The sequence below is a fragment of the Sminthopsis crassicaudata genome, chromosome 2, assembly GCF_048593235.1.
Source record: "Sminthopsis crassicaudata isolate SCR6 chromosome 2, ASM4859323v1, whole genome shotgun sequence".
Lineage (NCBI taxonomy): Eukaryota > Metazoa > Chordata > Mammalia > Dasyuromorphia > Dasyuridae > Sminthopsis > Sminthopsis crassicaudata.
Window position 1 is genome coordinate 134,171,355 of NC_133618.1, and position 22,117 is coordinate 134,193,471.

Genomic DNA, 22,117 nt, shown 5'->3' on the forward strand with positions numbered 1-22,117 from the left:
CTTTTTAGTCATGAGATGCATTTTGGAGAGATTCAGTGAAATAGGAATTCTGAGAAGTGTTAAAATAAGAAGTCCTTAGGAAATATTAAAGGAGAAATAAGATTAAAAATCTCATGAGCTTAAATAATCCAACTCAGAATTTAAAAAGGAAACACATTTGCAAAGTGTAGAGAAGTTTTTAGCTAATTTCTAAGTCTGAAGTTTTTGGCATTTGTGAAATTGGTTTTAATTTTAGTATAGAATAAAGGTGTACTTTAAAAAAAAAAAAACCTATACTTAAAATTGCTTTCAACTTTTAAATAACCAATTTGAGGGCACTAAGTCACCCTTGTTTGGGAATTTAATTGAAGGTGAATCCCAGAAAAGGAAAGCTTGTTTTGAAATCAGAAACAAATTGAAGGTAGATGAGATTCAATCATGCTGTTTCAGTTTAAATCAATTGTTTAGGTTAATTAGATACCCAGTAAAACTTCTGTTGAAATCAATTGGTTAGTGATACAAATTTGTTTCTTGTGATTTGAACAGGAATATGAATAAAAAATAGATATAGAAATAAAAATAAATTCACATACATAATAGAAAGTCCTTAGATTAGAAAAAATAAAATTAAATTGAGGATATGGCTTATTATAAAGATATAAAATACTGATATTTTGAGATAGAAAAGCAGAACTTTCAAATTACTTAAAGAACAAAATAAATGGACTTAATTTTGAATAATCTGAAAATAAAAAATAAAAATTTACATCTTGAGTCCTTCAAAAAAGTGTATTCTCTGTCACATATAGTTTTTCCAGTAGTGCAATTCCTATTACATTCTTCTGCCATAGTTGGGCTTTGGCTGATTACCTTGGACATTGCCAAAATAGATGAATATCTTTCTAGTGTAAAAGAAGTTAATTTTTGAGGAAATAGATGATTTTTTTCCTTTTAACATCATTCTACTAGTTAAAATTTGTGATCCTATACAATAAGGAACTTGTTTGCTGAGTGAGTTGTTCTTGAGTCAATTTGCCTGTCACTTATAAAAAAAAACATAACAAAATTATGTGATCATAATTAAGATCGTCTAAAAGCCCTTAAAGATATTTGTATGAATTGTGTATTTGTAACTATTAAGGAATCAAAAAGGGATTCACTAGAGAAGAAAGGAGTAACATATCATAAGGAAATAAAAGTTAAGAATGTGTGGATGGATAAAGAAAATTGGAACTTGTTTGTATTTGCAATGTAAATTCAGGGTTTAAAAGTAAAGGGTTTTGGAGTTTGGAAAAGGAAATTTCAGAAAGCATCTTAATGCCACTGAAATAGAAAAGATTTAGGAATATTCTTAAGCAATGCCCCTTTGATAGTTGCTTCTTCTGTTCTTTTTCCAATCAATATAAATTACAAAATGCATTTCACAAAATGCATATTGATTAATTTATTGACAAGAAAACTATTGATATTGCTATTTTCATTATTCTCAGTTTTTCTTCCTGGGATTATACTTAAAAAAAAAGACTGAGAAAAGACCCTGTGATTTGACAATTGAAAGATGGGATAATGGCTAACAAAAAATTGAGTGACATTTTTTGAAGGATGGGAAAGACATGAATGTGTTTTTAGACAGTAGTAGTAGACAGAAAGAAGTTTAAGATAAATAAGAAAGTAGAGGCTTGATATGAAATATCTCTATAAAGGCTGCATTTTTCAAATATGTAGAGAATTTATAAGAATACAAGTCATTCTCCAATTGACAGATGGTCAAAGGATATGAACAGGCAGTTTTCAGATGATGAAATCAAAACTATCTATAGTCATTTAAAAATATTTTGGTCTATGCTCAAAGGGCTATTAAATTCGAGCATATCCTTTGATCCAGCATTGCTACCACTGGGGTCTGCATTCCAAAGAATTTATAAAAGAGGGAAAAGGATCCACATATGCAACATTATTTGTTGTAGCTCTTTTTGAGGTGGTAAAGATTGGGAAAATGAAGATGCCCATCAATTGAGGAATGGCTGAATAAGTTATGATATGTGAAAGTAATAGAATGTTACTGTTCTAAAAATGATGAACAGACTAATTTTAGAAATTTAGATTTAGAAATCTTTCCGGAAAAAATTTATATGAACTGATGCTGAGTGAAACAAGCAGAGCCAGGGAAACATTATATATAACAACAACAAAATTGTATAATGATCAACTATGATAGACGTGGTTCTTCTCAATAGTTCAGTGATCCAAGGCAATCTCAATAAACTTTGGTGCATCTAGAGAAAGAACTATGAAGCCTGAATACAAATCAACACATGCTATATTCACTGGTCTCCCCCCTCCCCCCAGGATGTTTTTTCCTTTTTGTTCTGATTTTTCTTTCCCAAAATAATTCATATGGAAATATGTAAAAATTAATGTACATGTATAACCTTCTCAATGTTGTTTTACATGTAACTGGGGAAAATAAAAACATATAAAAAGAAAAAAAAGGGAAAGCTAATGTGAATAGGAAAAAAAAATCCTTTAAATTGATATTGACTGGAGAAATTAAATCAACACAACTTTGAAATACCATATCACACTTATCAGATTGGCATATACAACAAAAAAGGAAAATGAAAAATGTTGGAGGGGATGTGGGAAAACTAATGCACTATTGGTAGAGTTGGGAACTGATATAACAATTCTGGAGAGCAATTTGGAATGCTAGCCAAAGTGTTATAAAACTGTGCATACCTTTTGGCCCAGGAATATCATTTCTAGATATGTATCCCAAAGAGATTTTTAAAAAGGGGAAAAGACCTACTTGTACAAAAATATTTATCACAGCTCTTTTTGTGATAGCCAAGAATTGGTTTACCAAAATGTCAAAATGGGGAATGAAGGAAATAACATGATATTGGAGGCCACAAAGAAAATAACATTATTTGTGGCTGCAAAGAAGAGAAAGAGATGGAATGCTAATAGTTTATAATCAGATAAAGGAATTTCAAAGATCAGAAGCCTAGAAGTAGAATATAGGTGAATGATGACAAAATCAAGGTCATGTCCATCTTTTTGTGTGCTTGAGGTAGGAGAGAGGAAGAGGTCATAGGAAATAAATAAATTGAGGATCTGTGAGGTAGAGTATTGAAGGAATATCACTATATATGTTAAAATCTCTTAGGAAGAAAGCAAAAATGGAAAAATTAGTAAATAATCAAGTGGAAAAAGAAAATCTGGCTTCCAAAGAATTTACAGTATAATGAAAGATAAAAAACAAACAAACATAAAAGGAAGCTGAAAGGTGGTGGTTGTTTAGAGGTCTAGATACCCAACATGAATGCATAGAGAAATCACAAGTATAAAGGAGTACAGCTAAGTGAAAAAAGAAATTTCTTTGCTGAGTCTCTTTCTTAAAAGGAAGTTTTGGAGTTCAAAGTTCTGTCTTCCAAAGTAAGGGGACAGAGTAATAATGGTGTGTGAATCCCAAGATTGACTTTTAGATGATGAGGTTTTCCCAGTGATGACCTTCTTGGGGTATGGTAGAGAAGTCTCAAAGTGGGAAATCAAGAGAAAGATTGGGAGGCAGGCCCTGAACTTGATGGGGAAACCCCAAAACTCTTAAAACCTCCTTGACTCTGCCTCAGGGAAGGGATTCCACCCCAAGCACAAACAGTTTCATCCTTATCTAAAAACCCATTGAATTCTATTCAAATTCTAACCCTGGCTGAAACTCAAGCCCTAAGCCAACCTGGCACTCCACCCACAAGCCCCTTCATATTGTCCAAAGCCCCCCTGTTATGAAAAGAGCCAAACTGGAGTTCACTCTTTGCAGAGGTCCCAAACATGGCATCCTTATGCCTGCCATGTCAAGGATTTCTGCCCACTGGAACCAACTCTGGCTCCCGTGCCCTTTATCTCTACCCTCAACTTTACTAACTAGACTTTACTTCCAAACCCCATAATAAACCTCTTTTATCAATCTAGGTTTTTGGGTCTATAAATTCCTTTACAGGGGACTCTTGCGCCACTACTAGACCTCATTTAACTTTGTATCCTTGCACCAAATCCAAAAGGGTTGCAGGGGAGCTCTATTTGACTCCCTGTACTCTGAACCTGCCATTAGATCTCAATTAAACCTAATTTCATTTAGATACTCCTTATCTAGTTCTCATCAAACTCATTCAGGAAGTAAGGGGAGGGCAACAACTACTATAATATTGATTGAGTGGTAAATATAGATTGATTAAACCTCTAAGGCAGAAAGGAAGAAAGTGGCAGCTCTCTTACCTTGACCTCTGAATCCCAGGGAAAGAGCCAACGTGCAACCAGTGCTGGAAAGAACCAGTAGGAAGGTTGTATTGTCTGGAGGAAAGGGAAAGATTTAAGGTGAAAGCAAGTTTGTCATTCCAGAGAGCACAGTAGAAGAGATAGATTGCTTTAGAGGGAGGGATTGAACAAAGAGTTTGAGGGGAACAGAAACAAAAGGCAATGGAGAATAAGGACAAGAGGGGGATGTACTCCTGAGAGTCTTTTGTATTTGTGTGCTTTTCTAAGTTTATATTTTCTGCTAGTTTTCAAATTTCTATTAGTTAGAATACTGGTCTATTAGCAAATTATTCCAAGTTTGGAAGTAAGGTTAAAAGGCAGAAAGACACCAGAGCCAGGGCTGGCACTAGTGGGCAGAAATCCTTGACATGGCCGGCGTAAGGATGCCATGTTTGGGACTTCTGCAAAAAGTGGACTCCATATATATTTAAGACCGTCAGTAAGCATAATATGCAATAGAAATAAACTGCAACCTTTCCCAGTAAGATCAGGAGTGAAACAAGGTTGCCCACTATCACCATTACTATTCAATATAGTACTAGAAACGCTAGCCTCGGCAATAAGAGCCGAGAAAGAGATTCAAGGAATTAGAGTAGGAAATGAGGAAATTAAACTATCACTTTTTGCAGATGACATGATGGTATACTTAGAGAACCCCAAAGACTCTGCTAAAAAGCTACTAGAAATAATTCAAAATTTCAGCAAAGTGGCAGGATACAAAATAAATCCACATAAATCCTCGGCATTTTTATATATCACTAACAAAATGCAACAGCAAGAGATACAAAGAGAAATTCCATTCCAAACAAATGTTGATAGTATAAAATATTTGGGAATCCATCTACCAAAGAAAAGTCAGGAATTATATGAGAAAAATTACAAAACACTTGCCACAAAAATAAAATCAGATTTAAATAATTGGAAAGACATTCAGTGCTCTTGGATAGGCCGAGCGAATATAATAAAGATGACAATACTCCCCAAACTAATCTATTTATTTAGTGCTATACCAATCAGACTCCCAAGAAACTATTTTAATGACCTAGAAAAAATAACAACAAAATTCATATGGAAGAATAAAAGGTCAAGAATTGCAAGGGAACTAATGAAAAAAAAGTCAGAGGAAGGTGGTCTAAGTGTACCTGATCTAAAGCTATATTATATAGCAGCAGTCACCAAAACCATTTGGTATTGGCTAAGAAATAGACCGGTAGATCAGTGGAACAGATTAGATACAAAGGACAAAAAAGGGTACATCTATAGCAATCTAATCTTTGACAAACCCAAAGATTCCAACATTAGGGATAAAAATTCATTATTCGGAAAAAACTGTTGGGAAAACTGGAAATTAGTATGGCAGAAATTAGATATGGATCCACACTTAACACCATATACCAAGATAAGATCAAAATGGGTCCATGATTTAGGCATAAAGAGGGAGATAATAAATAGATTAGAGGAACAGAGGATAATCTACCTCTCAGACTTGTGGAGGAGGAAGGAATTTATGACCAGAGGAGAACTAGAGATCATTATTGATCACAAAATAGAAGATTTTGATTACATCAAACTAAAAAGTTTCTGTACAAATAATACTAATGCAAACAAGATTAGAAGGGAAGTAACAAATTGGGAAAATATTTTTAAAAACAAAGGTTCTGACAAAGGTCTCATTTCCAAAATATATAGAGAACTGACCATAATTTATAAGAAACCAAACCATTCTCCAATTGATAAATGGGCAAAGGATATGAACAGACAATTCTCAGAGGAAGAAATTGAAACTATATCCACTCACATGAAAGAGTGTTCCAAATCACTACTGATCAGAGAAATGCAAATTAAGACCACTCTGAGATACCACTACACACCTGTCAGATTGGCTAAGATGACAGGAACAAATAATGACAAATGTTGGAGGGGATGTGGGGAAATTGGGACACTAATACATTGCTGGTGGAGTTGTGAAAGAATCCAGCCATTCTGGAGAGCAATCTGGAATTATGCCCAAAAAGTTATCAAACTGTGCATACCCTTTGACTCAGCAGCGCTACTACTGGGATTATATCCCAAAGAAATACTAAAGAGCGGAAAGAGACATATATGTGCCAAAATGTTTGTGGCAGCTCTTTTTGTTGTAGCTAGAAACTGGAAGATGAATGGATGTCCATCAGTTGGAGAATGGTTGGGTAAATTGTGGTATATGAAAGTTATGGAATATTATTGCTCAGTAAGAAATGACCAGCAGGAGGAATACAGAGAGGGTTGGAGAGACTTACATCAACTGATGCTGAGTGAAATGAGCAGAACCAGAAGATCACTGTACACTTCAACAACAATACTGTATGAGGATGTATTCTGATGGAAGTGGAAATCTTCAACATAAAGAAGATCCAACTCACTTCCAGTTGATCAATGATGGGCAGAGGTAGATACACCCAGAGAAGAAACACTGGGAGGGGAATGTAAATTGTTAGCACTAATATCTGTCTGCCCAGGTTGCATGTACCTTCGGATTCTAATGTTTATTGTGCAACAAGAAAATGATATTCACACACATGTATTGTACTTAGACTATATTGTAACACATGTAAAATGTATGGTATTGCCTGTCGTCGGGGGGAGGGAATAAGGGAGGGGGGGTAATTTGGAAAAATGAATACAAGGGATAATATTATAAAATATATATATATATATATATATATAAAAAAAAAAAAAAAAGTGGACTCCAGTTTTGCCCCTTTTATAATAGGGGGGCTTTTGGTAATCTGAAGAGGCTCATGGGTGAAGTCCCAGATTGGCCTCTGGTTTGAGCTTCAACCAGGGCTGGAATTTGAATAGAATTCAATGGGTTTTTAGATAAGGAGGAAGCTGTTTGTGTTTGGGGTGGGGGTTGGAAAACCTGAGCAGATCATTAGAATGGGGGTTGGGACAGCCCAAGTTAGCTCAGATCCGATGGGGGCTGGGAGAGCCTGGATATCTCCCACTGGAATTCAGCAATGGAGGTTGGGAATCAGAAAGGAATCTTAAAAGGGATCATAGACCACATCATTATGGGTGGCTAGAAAAATATTAAGGGATTTTTTCTGATTATTTTATATATTGAATTTAAAAAATATGTATCCACATAACAACAATAAATGAAATATGCATAGTGTTTTATGTAAAGTGTAAGTGGATGTATCTCTGTTATGAGTTTGCATATATATATATATATATGCATTTGTTCCTCTTCTCTCTTTTGATTTTCTCTATCCTTTTGCAGAAGTTGCTTTAAGTAGGCCTGAAACAGTCTCTAGGGCCTTGAATGAGTCTAAAGAACCATGTACTTTTCCATCAGAAGATTTTAGGGAAATAAGCAGAAAACTCTCATATCAATTGTTTTCTCATTGCATGACTTATAAATAACATGAGTCTTAAATTATTTTAGATAAAATAAATGCTTACATTATAGTTGTGTGTGATATTAAGATTATCATTTATGCATGTTATTTTTTTTACATATAATTTACTTTTTACATATAATATTTTACTTATAATTTACTTATATAATTTGCTTTTACTTTTGTTTTATATCTTATTTAGTATTTTATTTTCTCCTCATTACATGTAAAAACAATTTTTAGCATTTGTTTTGAAAGCTTCTCTCCATTCCTCTTCCCCCACCCCCCATTGAAAATGCAAGCAATTAGATATAGATTGTACATGTATAGTTATGTAAAACAGTTCCATAATAGTCATGTACATAGTCTTTAAAAACAGTTTAAAATATTAAAATATGATATTTACAGCCAAAATTAGATTGGACAAAGTTTTATAATATTTTACTTATTTTCAGAGTTGTATTATATGCTGTGATACCATGAATTGTAAATTAAAAAGTGGAGCAATGTGTGCCCAGGGAAAGTGTTGTCAAAACTGTCAGGTAAGATCTGTATTATTTCAGTAGATAAATATCTGTTATCCATGGTTTTGTAATACTTTTGAATTAATACTCCATTTTGTTCTGTGTTCCTCCCTGCTCATCCTCTCCCTTGACTTTATAAGTTTAGTGAAAGAGGTACACAATGTCGAGAACGTGCTGATTTGGATTGCGATCTCCCTGAATATTGTAATGGATCCTCTGAATTCTGTCAACCTGACTTACATGTTCAAGATGGACATAACTGCCGTAACAGAACAGCTTTCTGCTATAAAGGAAAATGCCCAGATCCAAATGAACAGTGTAGAGAAATATTTGGCAAAGGTAATTATGATAATTATTTGTGTTGCCCTGAATGCTTAAAAAACTTTGAGAGATGAAAATTTACAACTTTAATGTTTATAAAAATATATTTTGAAAAAATTCTATTTTAAAAAATTTGTGAATTTTATTTTAAAGTTATAATAAACTTACCTGTCATTTAAAAAGATTCATCTATGGGTGCTAATGAATGTTTTGAAGAACTTAATAGTAAGGCAGATCGGTCAGGACACTGTGGTCGCACTCCAAAAGGATTTAGACAGTGCCAATGGAGGTATGTTTTTGGTGGGTTTTTTTAGTATTTTTTCCTAAGTTGAATTGTAAAGCATTCATTTAAATAATTATTTCCAAAATTTCCTTTCCTTTCCTCACATCCCTTTTCCAAGACAGTAAGCAATTTATTATAGGTTTGATATGGTCAATCATGAAAAAACATACCACTATATTAGTCATATGGTAAAAAAAAAAACAAAGACAAACCCAAAGGGGAAAAAAAATGAAAAAATACAGAAAGTGAAAAGTAATATTCTTAGTTCTGAATTCAGACTTCATCAGTTCTTTCTTGGGAGATGAATACCATTTTTCATCATGAGTCCTTTGGAATTGTCTGGGATCATTGTTTTGCTAAGAATAGCCAAGACAATTGATTTACAATTGATCCTTGTAAAGTATTACTGTACTGTGTACAGTGTTCTCCTGGTTCTGTTTACTTAATTTCATTCATACAAGTCTTTTCAGTTTTTTTCTGAAATTATCCTATTTATCATTTCTTGTAGTATAGAAATATTCAATTACAATCACATATCTGAACTTGTTCAGCCATTCCCCAGTTGATGCGCATTCCCTCAATTTCTAATTCTTTGCCACTACAAAAAAGAGCTGCTATAAATATATTTGTATAAATAAGTCTTTCTTTGCTTTTCCATTTTTGATTTCTTTGGGATATAGACCTAGGAGAAGTATTGTTGAATCAGAGGGTATGCACAATTTTATGCATAGCTCTTTGGAAATAGTTACAAATTGTTCTACAGATTGGTTTGATCATTTCACAATTCTACAATGCATCCATGTCCAAATTTTCCCCACATCCTTTCCAGCACTTATTATTTTGCTTTTCTTCCATTTTAGCCAATTTGATAGGTGTGAGATGGTACCTCAGAATTGCTTTTCTTTTATCAGTAGTGATTTAGAGAATTCATCAGTTTGGTGGTTTTTTTTTTTTTTTTTTTTTTTTTTTTTACTCTTTTGGTGATGAAAGCAATTAGAGATTTACATATTATTAAATTAATATTATTTAAATTTTTTGCACTTTAAATATTGTATTTTAATTTAATATTTTCCCTACTCTCACTACTTGGAATCTATTTTCTAACCTTTAACCATGCTAAATCAAATGTATTATCAATCTATTTTCTAATCTTTAGCCATGATAAATCAAAACTTGGATGTCAGTTTTTCTTTTTTTGTGTTTCAGAAGCTTTATGAAAAAATATATTATTTTTTAGAAAACAGCTTTTCAATGGAATGAGGAGGTGATCTCTTGAATCTAGTTTCAAATTCTGTAAAATATCCTTTGCTTTGCAGAAATAAAATAAAATAAGATCACCTAAGATCTCTCATTTTTTTCTATTTCTTGAATTTTTTTTTCTGTGATTTCCTTGGTACTTTAATTCTTTGTTTCTGTTTACTTGGAGTATTTTTTTGCCTTCCACCTGGAAACTTTGGGTTTTTGTCAGTATTCTTAGGATTATTTGTTTTAGGGTTTCTTTCTGAAGATAATGGATGGATTCTCTTGTTTTTCATTTTATCTTTTGGTTCTGGGCATTCTTCATTTATAATTTTTAAAATAAAGTGATCAGTTTTTTAAAATGGCTTTCCAGGATTCTGATGATTCATTTATTATTATTTTTTTAACTTTTCCTCCACCAGGATAACTGTTTTTAATAGTATGTATCTTAGATTTTATTAAAATTTGCATGGAGTTAATATTTGGGTAAGGTTTTCTCCTTTTGTGTTCTAAGATATTTATTTTCCTTTCAATTCTTTCTTCTGGTGATCTTATTATGCATATAATTTTATTTTTTATTTTTATCTTCTTATTTTATTTTCTTGTAATCCTTTGGCCAAGTCATTTTCCCCTTCCTGACTTATAGTTGTTCCTGAAATTATGTTAGTTTTTATGGAGACAATGTCACCTGAGAGTTGACTTCTTGAGCTTCTATTTAAATTTCTATATAATATATTTAATTTTCTTCTCTTTATTCATATCTCCATCCTGAGTTCATGACATGGGCTTTTGTTTTAGGGCCAGCAAAACTCAACTCTTAAATTCTTAAATGAGGCTCTATTATTTAGTTCCAACATAATTTTCTTGAGCTCTTATTGCTCATTTCAGCCTTCACCTTCTCTGGTGTGTGTGTGCATGCAATTCAGATTCATTGACATTACTAATAACTCTGAAATTGGTGGTCCCTGGTCACAATATTGTTTTCAGACTTTCCTGCATTCCCATTCCTCCATTCCCCCTGGGCTGCTGAGGTCTGAGTGTTGCTTTACACTTCTAGATTATCTACTTGATTTCATGCTACTTTTCCATTGCCATTTATCTTTTATAATGCTAGCTTTCTTTTGGTGCAATTTTGGGTTGGATGAAGGAATTTACTGATGTTTCTTTTTGTAGGTCTTCCCTTTTTGTCCTAGTTGCATCCATTTTATTTATGCAAAAGCTTTTCAATTTCATAAAATTTAAATGTTCTACTTTTTTCTTTTGTAATGATTTTTATGACTTGTTTGGTTAAAGACTCACCACTGACCCATAATATAAAAAAAATATTGTAACACTGGAGAAACTGAGGCAAGATAGAAATTAGAGAGCATTTAATAATTTATTAAATAGGAGATATTTACTGGGACCAAATGGATCCATGGTTTGGTCCCAGAGCTGAATGAGACTATCATGTCCAAGAATCCAGCAAGCAAAGAGAATTCTCAATGACCTATATACACATGGCTCAGACTCAAGGGATAGACTGAGGTGGGGGCAGAGTCAGGGGGCTGAGAGCAGGAACAGGACTCTGACAATCTGGTTCTAACAGGGTGAGGGGAGGCATGGGGGGAGGAACCTTGGAGATGGGGAGAGGCATCTTGATAAGACGGTATCTGACATTCTGGTAGCTTGGGATGGGAAGAGGCATTCTGATATTCTAAAACATAAAATCTTTTATCCTTATCAAATATTCTGATACAGAGTGAGGGGAGGTTTTGCAGGACTGAGCTTTGAGATGAATCAGAGAAATTGAGTCAGGACTGGGTCAGGATAATTATGGAAACTGAGAACTGTGGCGTTACAATATATGATCTGCTTTTTTTCTACTTTTTTGTGGGATAGTCTGTAAGATTCAGTTCATGTATCTATTTTGAATAATGTGGTTAATCTAATTATATATCATAATGTTTTAAATAAGTATTAGGTTATTAAGTTCATTTATTTCTAATTCCTTTTAGTATATTAAATTCTTATTGTTAATTTATTACTTGATTGATTTTCATTGTTTCTTTGTAGGTGTCATTTAGTACTAACTTTGTTAGAATTTTTTTTTTTTTTGTTAACATTTACAGTTCAAATTGATTTCATGCTGTCTACTGTTTAGATGGGGAAAACCGTTCTCAGAAAAGAGTACAATTAGACAATTAGAAATCAATTAGACTTTAGAAGGCTAATTATAGAATTTTAGAGATCCTTACTCCATTTTAATGTTCTTATCCTTCTAATACCATTATTTAAATTTATATATATATATATATATATATATAGGATTATATTTAAGTAGATCTAGATTCAGACCAATTATATCTGACTTCACAAGACCAAAGAAGAGAACCTCAACAAAACTGGAGAATGCCATTTTACTTAAGGGTTTACTTTGAGCATTGCCTAAAGTTTTTGCTCAGCACTTCTTTCCCACAAATCTCAATGCTTTCAGTAGGGACACAAAAACTTGATTAATTGGCTTGTATCTAGGGCCACCACTATTATTCCTTTCTTGGGGCCTCTAGTATATCCAGAATCTGCTGGTAGGTCATACCCTTGCCCACTCCTATCCCACATGTCTGATTCTTCTGAGCCAATTAGTGAGGAGAAGTATGCTTATTTCTGCTTGAACTAGGCCCTAGATTGGGGAATACTAATGTTTCAGAGACTATGCAGAATACCTTCCCCTTTTTCCTGAAATGTTGCTTCAGCCCAACCAAAGAAGGAAAGAATTAAGAGTTAAAGAAAAAAAGTGGACTAGGACAAAAGTATGAATGATTGCACTGGGTTTTTGTGAGGCTCAAATGAGATAACTTTGCAAATCTTAAAGTGCCTATTTAAATACTATTTATTTCTTTTTGTCACTACTTAAATACTATTTATTTCTATTTTTCACTATTTATTTAAATATAAACTATTAGGAAATTCCCTCCTACAGAGTTGAATCTTAGATAGGATTAATTTCATTCCCCTAGACCAGGGGTGGGGGACCATTTTGATAGAACATTATCAACTTATAGAATTTATGCAGTAGGAGGTTGTTGTACCCAGTTTTCTGTTCATACTGCCATGGCAGGATGTGCCCCATCCTTGCCTTGGGCAAAGACCAAAGCCACTGAAATGTAAACCATCCAAAAGGAAAAAAATGCTGAGGTATATTTGAAGTATATTTTTAAAACTAAATTTATTAAGAAAGAGGTAGCTCTATAAAATAGAAATTTTAAAAAGAGTAAAACATTAAAATTAAAAGAGCAAGAACATTAAGTTATAAAGGAAAAGCCTAATGAACTAACAGTACAGAAAACTAATCTTTAATCCCTAACTCATGCAATGTGCTCTTCCTCCATATCTACCATATTCTGGCAGAGCTACATGAGTAAAGATCAATGTGGATAAAATGGGAATTGGCCTTCATGATACTAGGTTGAGAAGAACAGAGGTTTGATGGATAGACAAAAGATCATGGGAAAACAGAAATTAAGGCAAAGTGAAGGAAACAGAGTTGAGAAATAATACAAAATGATCACAATAATTTATTTATTTATTTTTAAAAAATTTTTATTATATATATATTTTTATAATATTATCCCTTGTATTCATTTTTCCAAATTATCCCCCCCTCCCTCTATTCCCTCCCCCCGATGACAGGCAATCCCGTACATTTTACATGTGTTACAATATAGTCTAGGTACAATACATGTGTGTGAATATCATTTTCTTGTTGCACAATAAACATTAGAATCCGAAGGTACATGCAACCTGGGCAGACAGATATTAGTGCTAACAATTTACATTCACTTCCCAGTGTTTCTTCTCTGGGTGTAGCTTTCTCTGTCCATCATTGATCAACTGGAAGTGAGTTGGATCTTCTTTATGTTGAAGATTTCCACTTCCATCAGAATACATCCTCATACAGTATTGTTGTTGAAGTGTACAGTGATCTTCTGGTTCTGCTCATTTCACTCAGCATCAGTTGATTTAAGTCTCTCCAAGCCTCTCTGTATTCCTCCTGCTGGTCATTTCTTACTGAGCAATAATATTCCATAACCTTCATATACCACAATTTACCCAACCATTCTCCAACTGATGGACATCCATTCATCTTCCAGTTTCTAGCTACTACAAAAAGAGCTGCCACAAACATTTTGGCACATATATGTCTCTTTCCGCTCTTTAGTATTTCTTTGGGATATAATCCCAGTAGTAGCGCTGCTGGGTTAAAGGGTATGCACAGTTTGATAACTTTTTGGGCATAATTCCAGATTGCTCTCCAGAATAGCTGGATTCTTTCGCAACTCCACCAGCAATGTATTAGTGTCCCAGTTTCCCCACATCCCCTCCAACATTCATCATTATTTGTTCCTGTCATCTTAGCCAATCTGACAGGTGTGTAGTGGTATCTCAGAGTGGTCTTAATTTGCATTTCTCTGATCAGTAGTGATTTGGAACACTCTTTCATGTGAGTGGATATAGTTTCAATTTCTTCCTCTGAGAATTGTCTGTTCATATCCTTTGACCATTTATCAATTGGAGAATGGTTTGGTTTCTTATAAATTAGGGTCAGTTCTCTATATATTTTGGAAATGAGACCTTTGTCGGAACCTTTGTTTTTAAAAATATTTTCCCAATTTGTTACTTCCCTTCTAATCTTGTTTGCATTAGTATTATTTGTACAGAAACTTTTTAGTTTGATGTAATCAAAATCTTCTATTTTGTGATCAATAATGATCTCTAGTTCTCCTCTGGTCGTAAATTCCTTCCTCCTCCACAAGTCTGAGAGGTAGATTATCCTCTGTTCCTCTAATCTATTTATTATCTCCCTCTTTATGCCTAAATCATGGACCCATTTTGATCTTATCTTGGTATATGGTGTTAAGTGTGGATCCATATCTAATTTCTGCCATACTAATTTCCAGTTTTCCCAACAGTTTTTTCCAAATAATGAATTTTTATCCCTAATGTTGGTATCTTTGGGTTTGTCAAAGATTAGGTTGCTGTATCCTTTTTTGTCCTTTGTATCTAATCTGCTCCACTGATCTACTGGTCTATTTCTTATCCAATACCAAATGGTTTTGGTGACTGCTGCTATATAATATAGCTTTAGATCAGGTACACTTAGACCACCTTCCTCTGAGTTTTTTTTCATTAGTTCCCTTGCAATTCTCGACCTTTTATTCTTCCATATGAATTTTGTTGTTATTTTTTCTAGGTCATTAAAATAGTTTTTTGGGAGTCTGATTGGTATAGCACTAAATAAATAGATTAGTTTGGGGAGTATTGTCATCTTTATTATATTCGCTCGGCCTATCCAAGAGCACTGAATGTCTTTCCAATTATTTAAATCTGATTTTATTTTTGTGGCAAGTGTTTTGTAATTTTTCTCGTATAATTCCTGACTTTTCTTTGGTAGATGGATTCCCAAATACTTTATACTCTCAACATTTGTTTGGAATGGAATTTCTCTTTGTATCTCTTGCTGTTGCATTTTGTTAGTGATATATAAAAATGCCGAGGATTTATGTGGATTTATTTTGTATCCTGCCACTTTGCTGAAATTTTGAATTATTTCTAGTAGCTTTTTAGCAGAGTCTTTGGGGTTCTCTAAGTATACCATCATGTCATCTGCAAAAAGTGATAGTTTAATTTCCTCATTTCCTACTCTAATTCCTTGAATCTCTTTCTCGGCTCTTATTGCCGAGGCTAGCGTTTCTAGTACTATATTGAATAGTAATGGTGATAGTGGGCAACCTTGTTTCACTCCTGATCTTACTGGGAAAGGTTGCAGTTTATTTCTATTGCATATTATGCTTACTGAAGGTCTTAAATATATGCTCCTGATTATTCTAAGGAATAGTCCATTTATTCCTATACTCTCAAGAGTTTTTAGTAGGAATGGATGTTGGATTTTGTCAAATGCTTTTTCTGCATCTATTGAGATGATCATATGGTTCTTATTAATTTGATTATTAATATGGTCAATTATATTAATAGTTTTCCTAATATTAAACCAGTCCTGCATTCCTGGAATAAATCCTACTTGATCATAGTGTATTATCCTGGAGATGATTTTCTGAAGTCTTTTTGCTAATATCTTATTTAAGATTTTACCATCAATATTCATTAAGGAGATTGGTCTATAATTTTCTTTCTCAGTTTTCGATCTACCTGGTTTAGGTATCAGTACCATGTCTGTGTCATAAAAGGAGTTTGGTAGGACTCCTTCATCCCCTATTTTTTCAAATAATTTATATAACATTGGGACTAATTGTTCTTTAAATGTTTGGTAGAATTCACATGTGAATCCATCTGGCCCTGAGGATTTTTTCCTGGGGAGTTGATTAATAGCTTGTTCTATTTCTTTTTCTGAAATGGGACTATTTAAGCAATTTATCTCCTCCTCCGTTAATCTAGGGAGCCTATATTTTTGGAGGAAGTCATCCATTTCACTTAAATTATCAAATTTATTGGCATAAAGTTGGGCAAAGTAACTCCTTATTATTTCTCTAATTTCCTCTTCATTGGTGGAAAGATCCCCCTTTTCATTTGTAAGACTATCAATTTGATTTTCCTCTTTCTTTTTTTTGATCAAATTTACCAAAGGTTTATCTATTTTATTGGCTTTTTCATAAAACCAACTCTTGGTTTTATTTATTAATTCAATAGTTTTTTTTACTTTCAATATTATTGATTTCTCCTTTTAATTTTTGTATTTCAAGTTTAATTTTTGGTTGGGGGTTTATAATTTGGTCTTTTTCTAGCCTTTTAAGTTGTAAGCCCAATTCGTTAATCTTCTCTTTCTCTATTTTCTTCAGATAAGCCTCTAAAGATATAAAATTTCCCCTTATTACTGCTTTAGCTGCATCCCAAAGATTTTGATATGATGTCTCATCATTGTCATTATCTTGGGTGAAATTGTTAATTGTTTCTATAATTTGCTCTTTCACCCAGTCATTCTTTAAGATGAGATTATTCAGTTTCCAATTACTTTTTGGTCTATTTACCCCTAACTTTTTACTGAATGTAGCTTTTATTGCATTGTGATCTGAGAAGAAGGCATTTATTATTTCTGCCTTCCTACATTTAATTTTGAGATCTTTATGTCCTAATATATGGTCTATTTTTGTATAGGATCCATGAACTGCTGAGAAGAAAGTATATTCCTTTCTATTGCCATTCAGTTTTCTCCAAAGGTCTATCATACCTAGTTTTTCTAATGTTCTATTTACTTTTTAAATTTCTTTCTTGTTTGTTTTGTGGTTTGATTTGTCTAAATCTGAGAGTGCAAGGTTGAGATCTCCCACTATTATAGTTTTACTGTCTATTTCTTCTTGCAGTTCTCTTAACTTTTCCTTTAGAAAGTTAGATGCTATACCACTTGGTGCATATATGTTTAGTATTTATATGGCTTCATTATTTATGCTACCTTTTAGCAGGATATAGTTGCCTTCCTTATCTTTTTTAACGAGATCTACTTCTGCTTTTGCTTGATCTGAGATAAGGATAGCTACCCCTGCTTTTTTGGCTTTACCTGAAGCGTAATAGGCTCTGTTCCAACCTTTTACCTTTACTCTGTATGTATCTCCCTGCTTTAAGTGTGTTTCCTGTAGACAACATATTGTAGGGTTCTGCTTTTTGATCCAATCTGCTATCCGTCTCCGTTTGATGGGATCGTTCATCCCATTTACATTTACAGTTAAAATTACTAATTCTGTATTTCCTGCCATCGTATTATTCCCCAGATTATGCTTTTTCCCTTGACCCCCCTGATTCCCCTCCCCTATATTTAATTTACAGACCCCCCTTGTGACGCGCAACCCTCCCTCTTTTTTTTTTTTTTTTTTGGATCCCTCCCCCCTCCCTCCAAGTCCCTTCACTTATTCTCCTTTTCCTTTTCCCTTTTCCTCTCCCCCCTTTTAATGAGGTGAGAGAAAATTCTCTAAAAAACAAATATGTTAATTATTTACTCTTTGAGCCTCTCCTGATGAGAGTAAGATTCACACAATGATTCTCCCCCTCACTAAGTTCCCTCAGATATGATGTATTTTCTATGCCTCTTCCTGGTATGTAGTTTCCCTCTTTTTATCATTCCTTCCCCTTTTTCTGAACCGACCTCCTTCCCTTTACTACACCCCCCTTTTTTTCTTTTATATCAGTAAGATCAAATTATCCTTGAGTACTTTTTATATACCCACAACAGAGTTACAGTTCTCAAGGTTTCTGTGTACCTTTTTCTGTTTCTCTTCAGTCTTGTGGATGTAGATCAAATTTTTTGTTTAAGTCTGGTTTTTTTCTTAGAAACATATAGAATTCCTCTGTTTCATTGAATGACCATCTTCTTCCATGGAAAAAGATGCTAAACTTAGCTGGGTAGTTCATTCGTGGTTGCAGTCCTTGATCTTTTGCCTTTCGGAATATCAGGTTCCAGGCCCTTCTATCTTTTAATGTGGAGGCAGCCAGATCTTGGGTGACCCTTATTGTGGCACCTTGGTATTTAAATTGTTTTTTTCTAGCTGCTTGCAGGATTTTCTCCTTTTTGTGGTAATTCTGCAGCTTAGCCACAATATTCTGTGGTGTTCTTTTTTTAGGGTCTATTTCAGAAGGAGTTCGATGAATTCTTTCCACATCTACTTTCCCTTCTGTTTCTATTATCTCTGGACAGTTCTCTTTGATAATTTCCTGTAAAATAGAATCTAGGCTCTTTTTTTGGTCATAGTTTTCTGGAAGTCCAATAATCCGCAGATTATCTCTCCTAGATCTATTTTCCAGGTCTATAGATTTTCCCAGTAAGTATTTGACGTTGTTCTCCAGCTTCTCATTTTTTTTGTTTTGTTTGACTGATTCTTGGGTTCTCTGTGAATCATTCATTTCTATTTGTTCCATCCTGACTTTTAAGGAGTTATTTTCTTCTTTCACAGTTTTTAGTTCTTTTTGTAAATGCCCAATTTCGTTTTTAAATGAATTATTTTGCTCTATTGAATTTTTTTCCATTTCCCTAATTTTTTTTTTTTGAGAATTATTTTCTTTTTCCAATTCAGAAATTTTATTTTCTTGAGACTTTTTTATCTTTTCCAATTCAGAAATCCTACTTTCCTGTGTTTTTTTAACCTTTTCTAATTCACTAATTTTGTTTCCCTGCATCTCCTGTGAATTCTTTATTTTTTCCAACTCCAATTTCAGGACGTTGTTATTCTCTATCATAGCTTCCATTTCCTTTCCCCATTTTTCTTCAATCTCCCTTAATTTTTTAAGAGCTTCTTCTAGGAGAGAGTTATGTGATGGGGGGCAGGAATCGTTCCCCTTTAGGTTGTTGTCTGCTGACTCTCTGCTGTTAACTTCCTCGGGGTTGGATACCCGCTCTTTCTCTCTGTAGAAGGAATCTATAGTTTTTTGGCTTTTTTGCTCATACTTAAAAAAAATCTTTTGGGGTCTGTCCCTGGGGTAGGAAATTATTTATTTACTTCTTTACCAGCTTCCTCCCAGACTGGATGGATGCAGCGGCCCCTGCTCCTGAGCTAAGATAGAGCTCTGGGAGAGAGTTCCCCACCCCCTCCCTGGAAGTGCCTCAGAGGTGACCAGCACTGCTGTGCCGAGGGCGCTGTGTTTTAGAGGTTTCCCTGAGATTTGAGACTGAACAGTGAAGGCAGCACAAAGCCTAGTCTATGTGTCCGGGTGGGGCGTGGATGTCTGCAGCAGGTGACGTGAAAAGCCCCTGTGCTCAAACTGGAAGTGTCTGCCAGAAACCGCGGGTCCCTAGTTCAAAGGTTCCGCTTCTCTGGGACTTCCTGGAGCTGAGTTCCACTCCCTCCAGCTAAACTAGGCAGTGTGTGTTGCCCTGGGCCATATCCACCCACTTGTCAATCTCTTAACTATTCTCAGGTGGTAGCTGAGGCCACGCCCCCTGGTGCCTAGATCTGCTCAGTCACCTCCAGGATCCGGGGAAAATCTAATCTGAGTTTTAAAATATTTTGGCTTTCTCTTCTGAACTGCTAAATAATTAGCAGAGAAGAGCTAACAGCCTGTGCCAGATTCCTTTACCTCAGTGGCTTCTCTGATCCCAGAGCCCTTCCCAGCGCAATGGGCGCAGTGTGCCACTACCCCACCGTCTGTGCTGGTCTCTCTTCTTCCTCCCCTGAGAACTGACCTTCTCTGTTGAAACTCCAGATTCTCTTCAGCTGGTAAGTCGTGCTTCCAGTCCTTGTGGTATCTATCAGTCCTGGGCTAATTCTGAGACTTAATTTATCTAATTGGTTGCGAGGGAGTGAGGACGTTCACTGAGTCGTGTGTTTCTTCTCCGCCATCTTGGCTCCGCCCCGATCACAATAATTTAAATGGAGACAGAGAGAGAGAGAGAGAGAGAGAGAGAGAGAGAGAGAGAGAGAGAGAGGGAGAGGGAGGGAGAGAGAGAGAGAGAGAGAGAGAGAGAGAGAGAGAGAGAGAGGGGGGGGGGAGGAAGGGATGGGAGGGAAAGAGGAAGGAAGGAAGAGAAATAGGAAATCAGTACAAATCCAAATGAATTGGAACTTTATTTATTATTTTATTATTTGCCCAAACTTAAGAAGGCTATGGACAAAATGTTAAATATATAGATTAAACTTACAAGTGTTAGGTTCTTACTAAGTGCTAAATTGGTACTTAACAATTCTCTAGCTCAGAGTTCACACCTTTAGTTCAAACAAGCAAATTCATTGGTTTTAAGGAGTTCCCACAAGCCCCTGCAGTACCCACAAGCCCATTCTCTGAGAGGATAAAAAGAGACAACATTGAGTCTGAACAACAGTCTAGATTGGGAGAAGAACAAGACTTCCCGGGAGAACTTCAGGGAAGCTCGAGGAGATTCAGAGCCAGGATTTAGGAAGAAGAGGATTTGAGATTCTACCTTCACTCTGACTGGAGACTCCAGAAGCCTCCCAAAAAACCTGCTCACAGAGGAAAAGATTATACAGAAAAGAGATCTCCTCCCAGAGAAGGATTATAATTGAGAGATGACAGAACATTACATAAAAGTATGTAAGTTTTGTCGAAACTTAAGAAAGCCCTGGGAGCCTGTATATTTTCAGTGCTTCCAAGGTAGTATGATCCATGGAGAGTTTTGTTCACCAGCCTCCTGATCTGTGCTCCCATCCTTTCCCAGGGAGGGTTTTTGTTCTCTTTCTAACACAAATTGTAAATACTTTTCTCTGCCCTGGAATTGCAGCCCAAACTTGGGCACTGGATGCAAGAACAGTCCAATGGCACCTTCCTGCTACTGCTAGCCTAAGAATCTCCTGTTTTATCTTTCTCACCAGGTGCTTAGTCCCCTTTGCCTTCCTGACACTGAAGGCTCCTGCTACTGCTGAGGCAACTGGGGCACCCCTTCCAGGCCTTGTAGCTGGTGCAGCTTCTGCCCAGTGCTCTCCTCGTCAGGCCCAGCCCCAGGGTCAGCAGATCTGTCTTTCTGGTCCCAAGCTGTCCTGGAAAGAGAAGTGACTGCACCTTTTTCTGGTTATTCCCACTTGGGATTTTATTTTTAAAAGTTGTTTTAATTCAACATAAAGAAGATCCAACTCACTTCCAGTTGATCAATGATGGACAGAGGTAGCTACATCCAGAGAAGAAACACTGGGAAGTGAATGTAAATTGTTAGCACTGCTGTCTATCTACCCAGGTTACTTATGCCTTCGTAAGCTAATACTTAATGTGCAAGAAGAAAATGATATTCACACACATGTATTGTACCTAGACTATATTGTAACACATGTAAAATGTATGGGATTGCCTGTCATCGGGGGGAGGGAATAGAGGGAGGGGGGGTAATTTGGAAAAATGAATACAAAAAAAAAAAAAAAAAAGTTGTTTTAAGAGTTTGGTTGGTAGAGCTTTCACTCCACCATCTTGCTTCTATCCTTGTTGAAAGGATATTTTGAATATTAACTCTGAAAAAAATGCCAAAGCGCTCAAAGAGGTTGTGGCAAAATGTTTTCTTTATTCTGTTGGAGGAGGGAAAGCTAAATATGTGTGTGGCATCTGGTCTAGGCCCAAGGAGACTTATGGCAGTGAGGCTAAATCTTAAT

At 35.0% G+C, this 22,117-nt stretch overlaps 1 protein-coding gene across 1 annotated transcript in view; it reads left to right on the forward strand.

Moving 5' to 3' along the window:
* The window catches only part of ADAM2 (ADAM metallopeptidase domain 2), a 98,534-nt gene that overhangs the window by 60,430 nt on the left and 15,987 nt on the right, over nucleotides 1–22,117 (forward strand). The window contains exons 13-15 of the mRNA XM_074287313.1: nucleotides 8,132–8,218; nucleotides 8,341–8,539; nucleotides 8,705–8,810. Coding sequence (XP_074143414.1) covers nucleotides 8,132–8,218; nucleotides 8,341–8,539; nucleotides 8,705–8,810 — 392 coding nt within the window. The remainder of the gene's footprint in view (nucleotides 1–8,131; nucleotides 8,219–8,340; nucleotides 8,540–8,704; nucleotides 8,811–22,117) is intronic.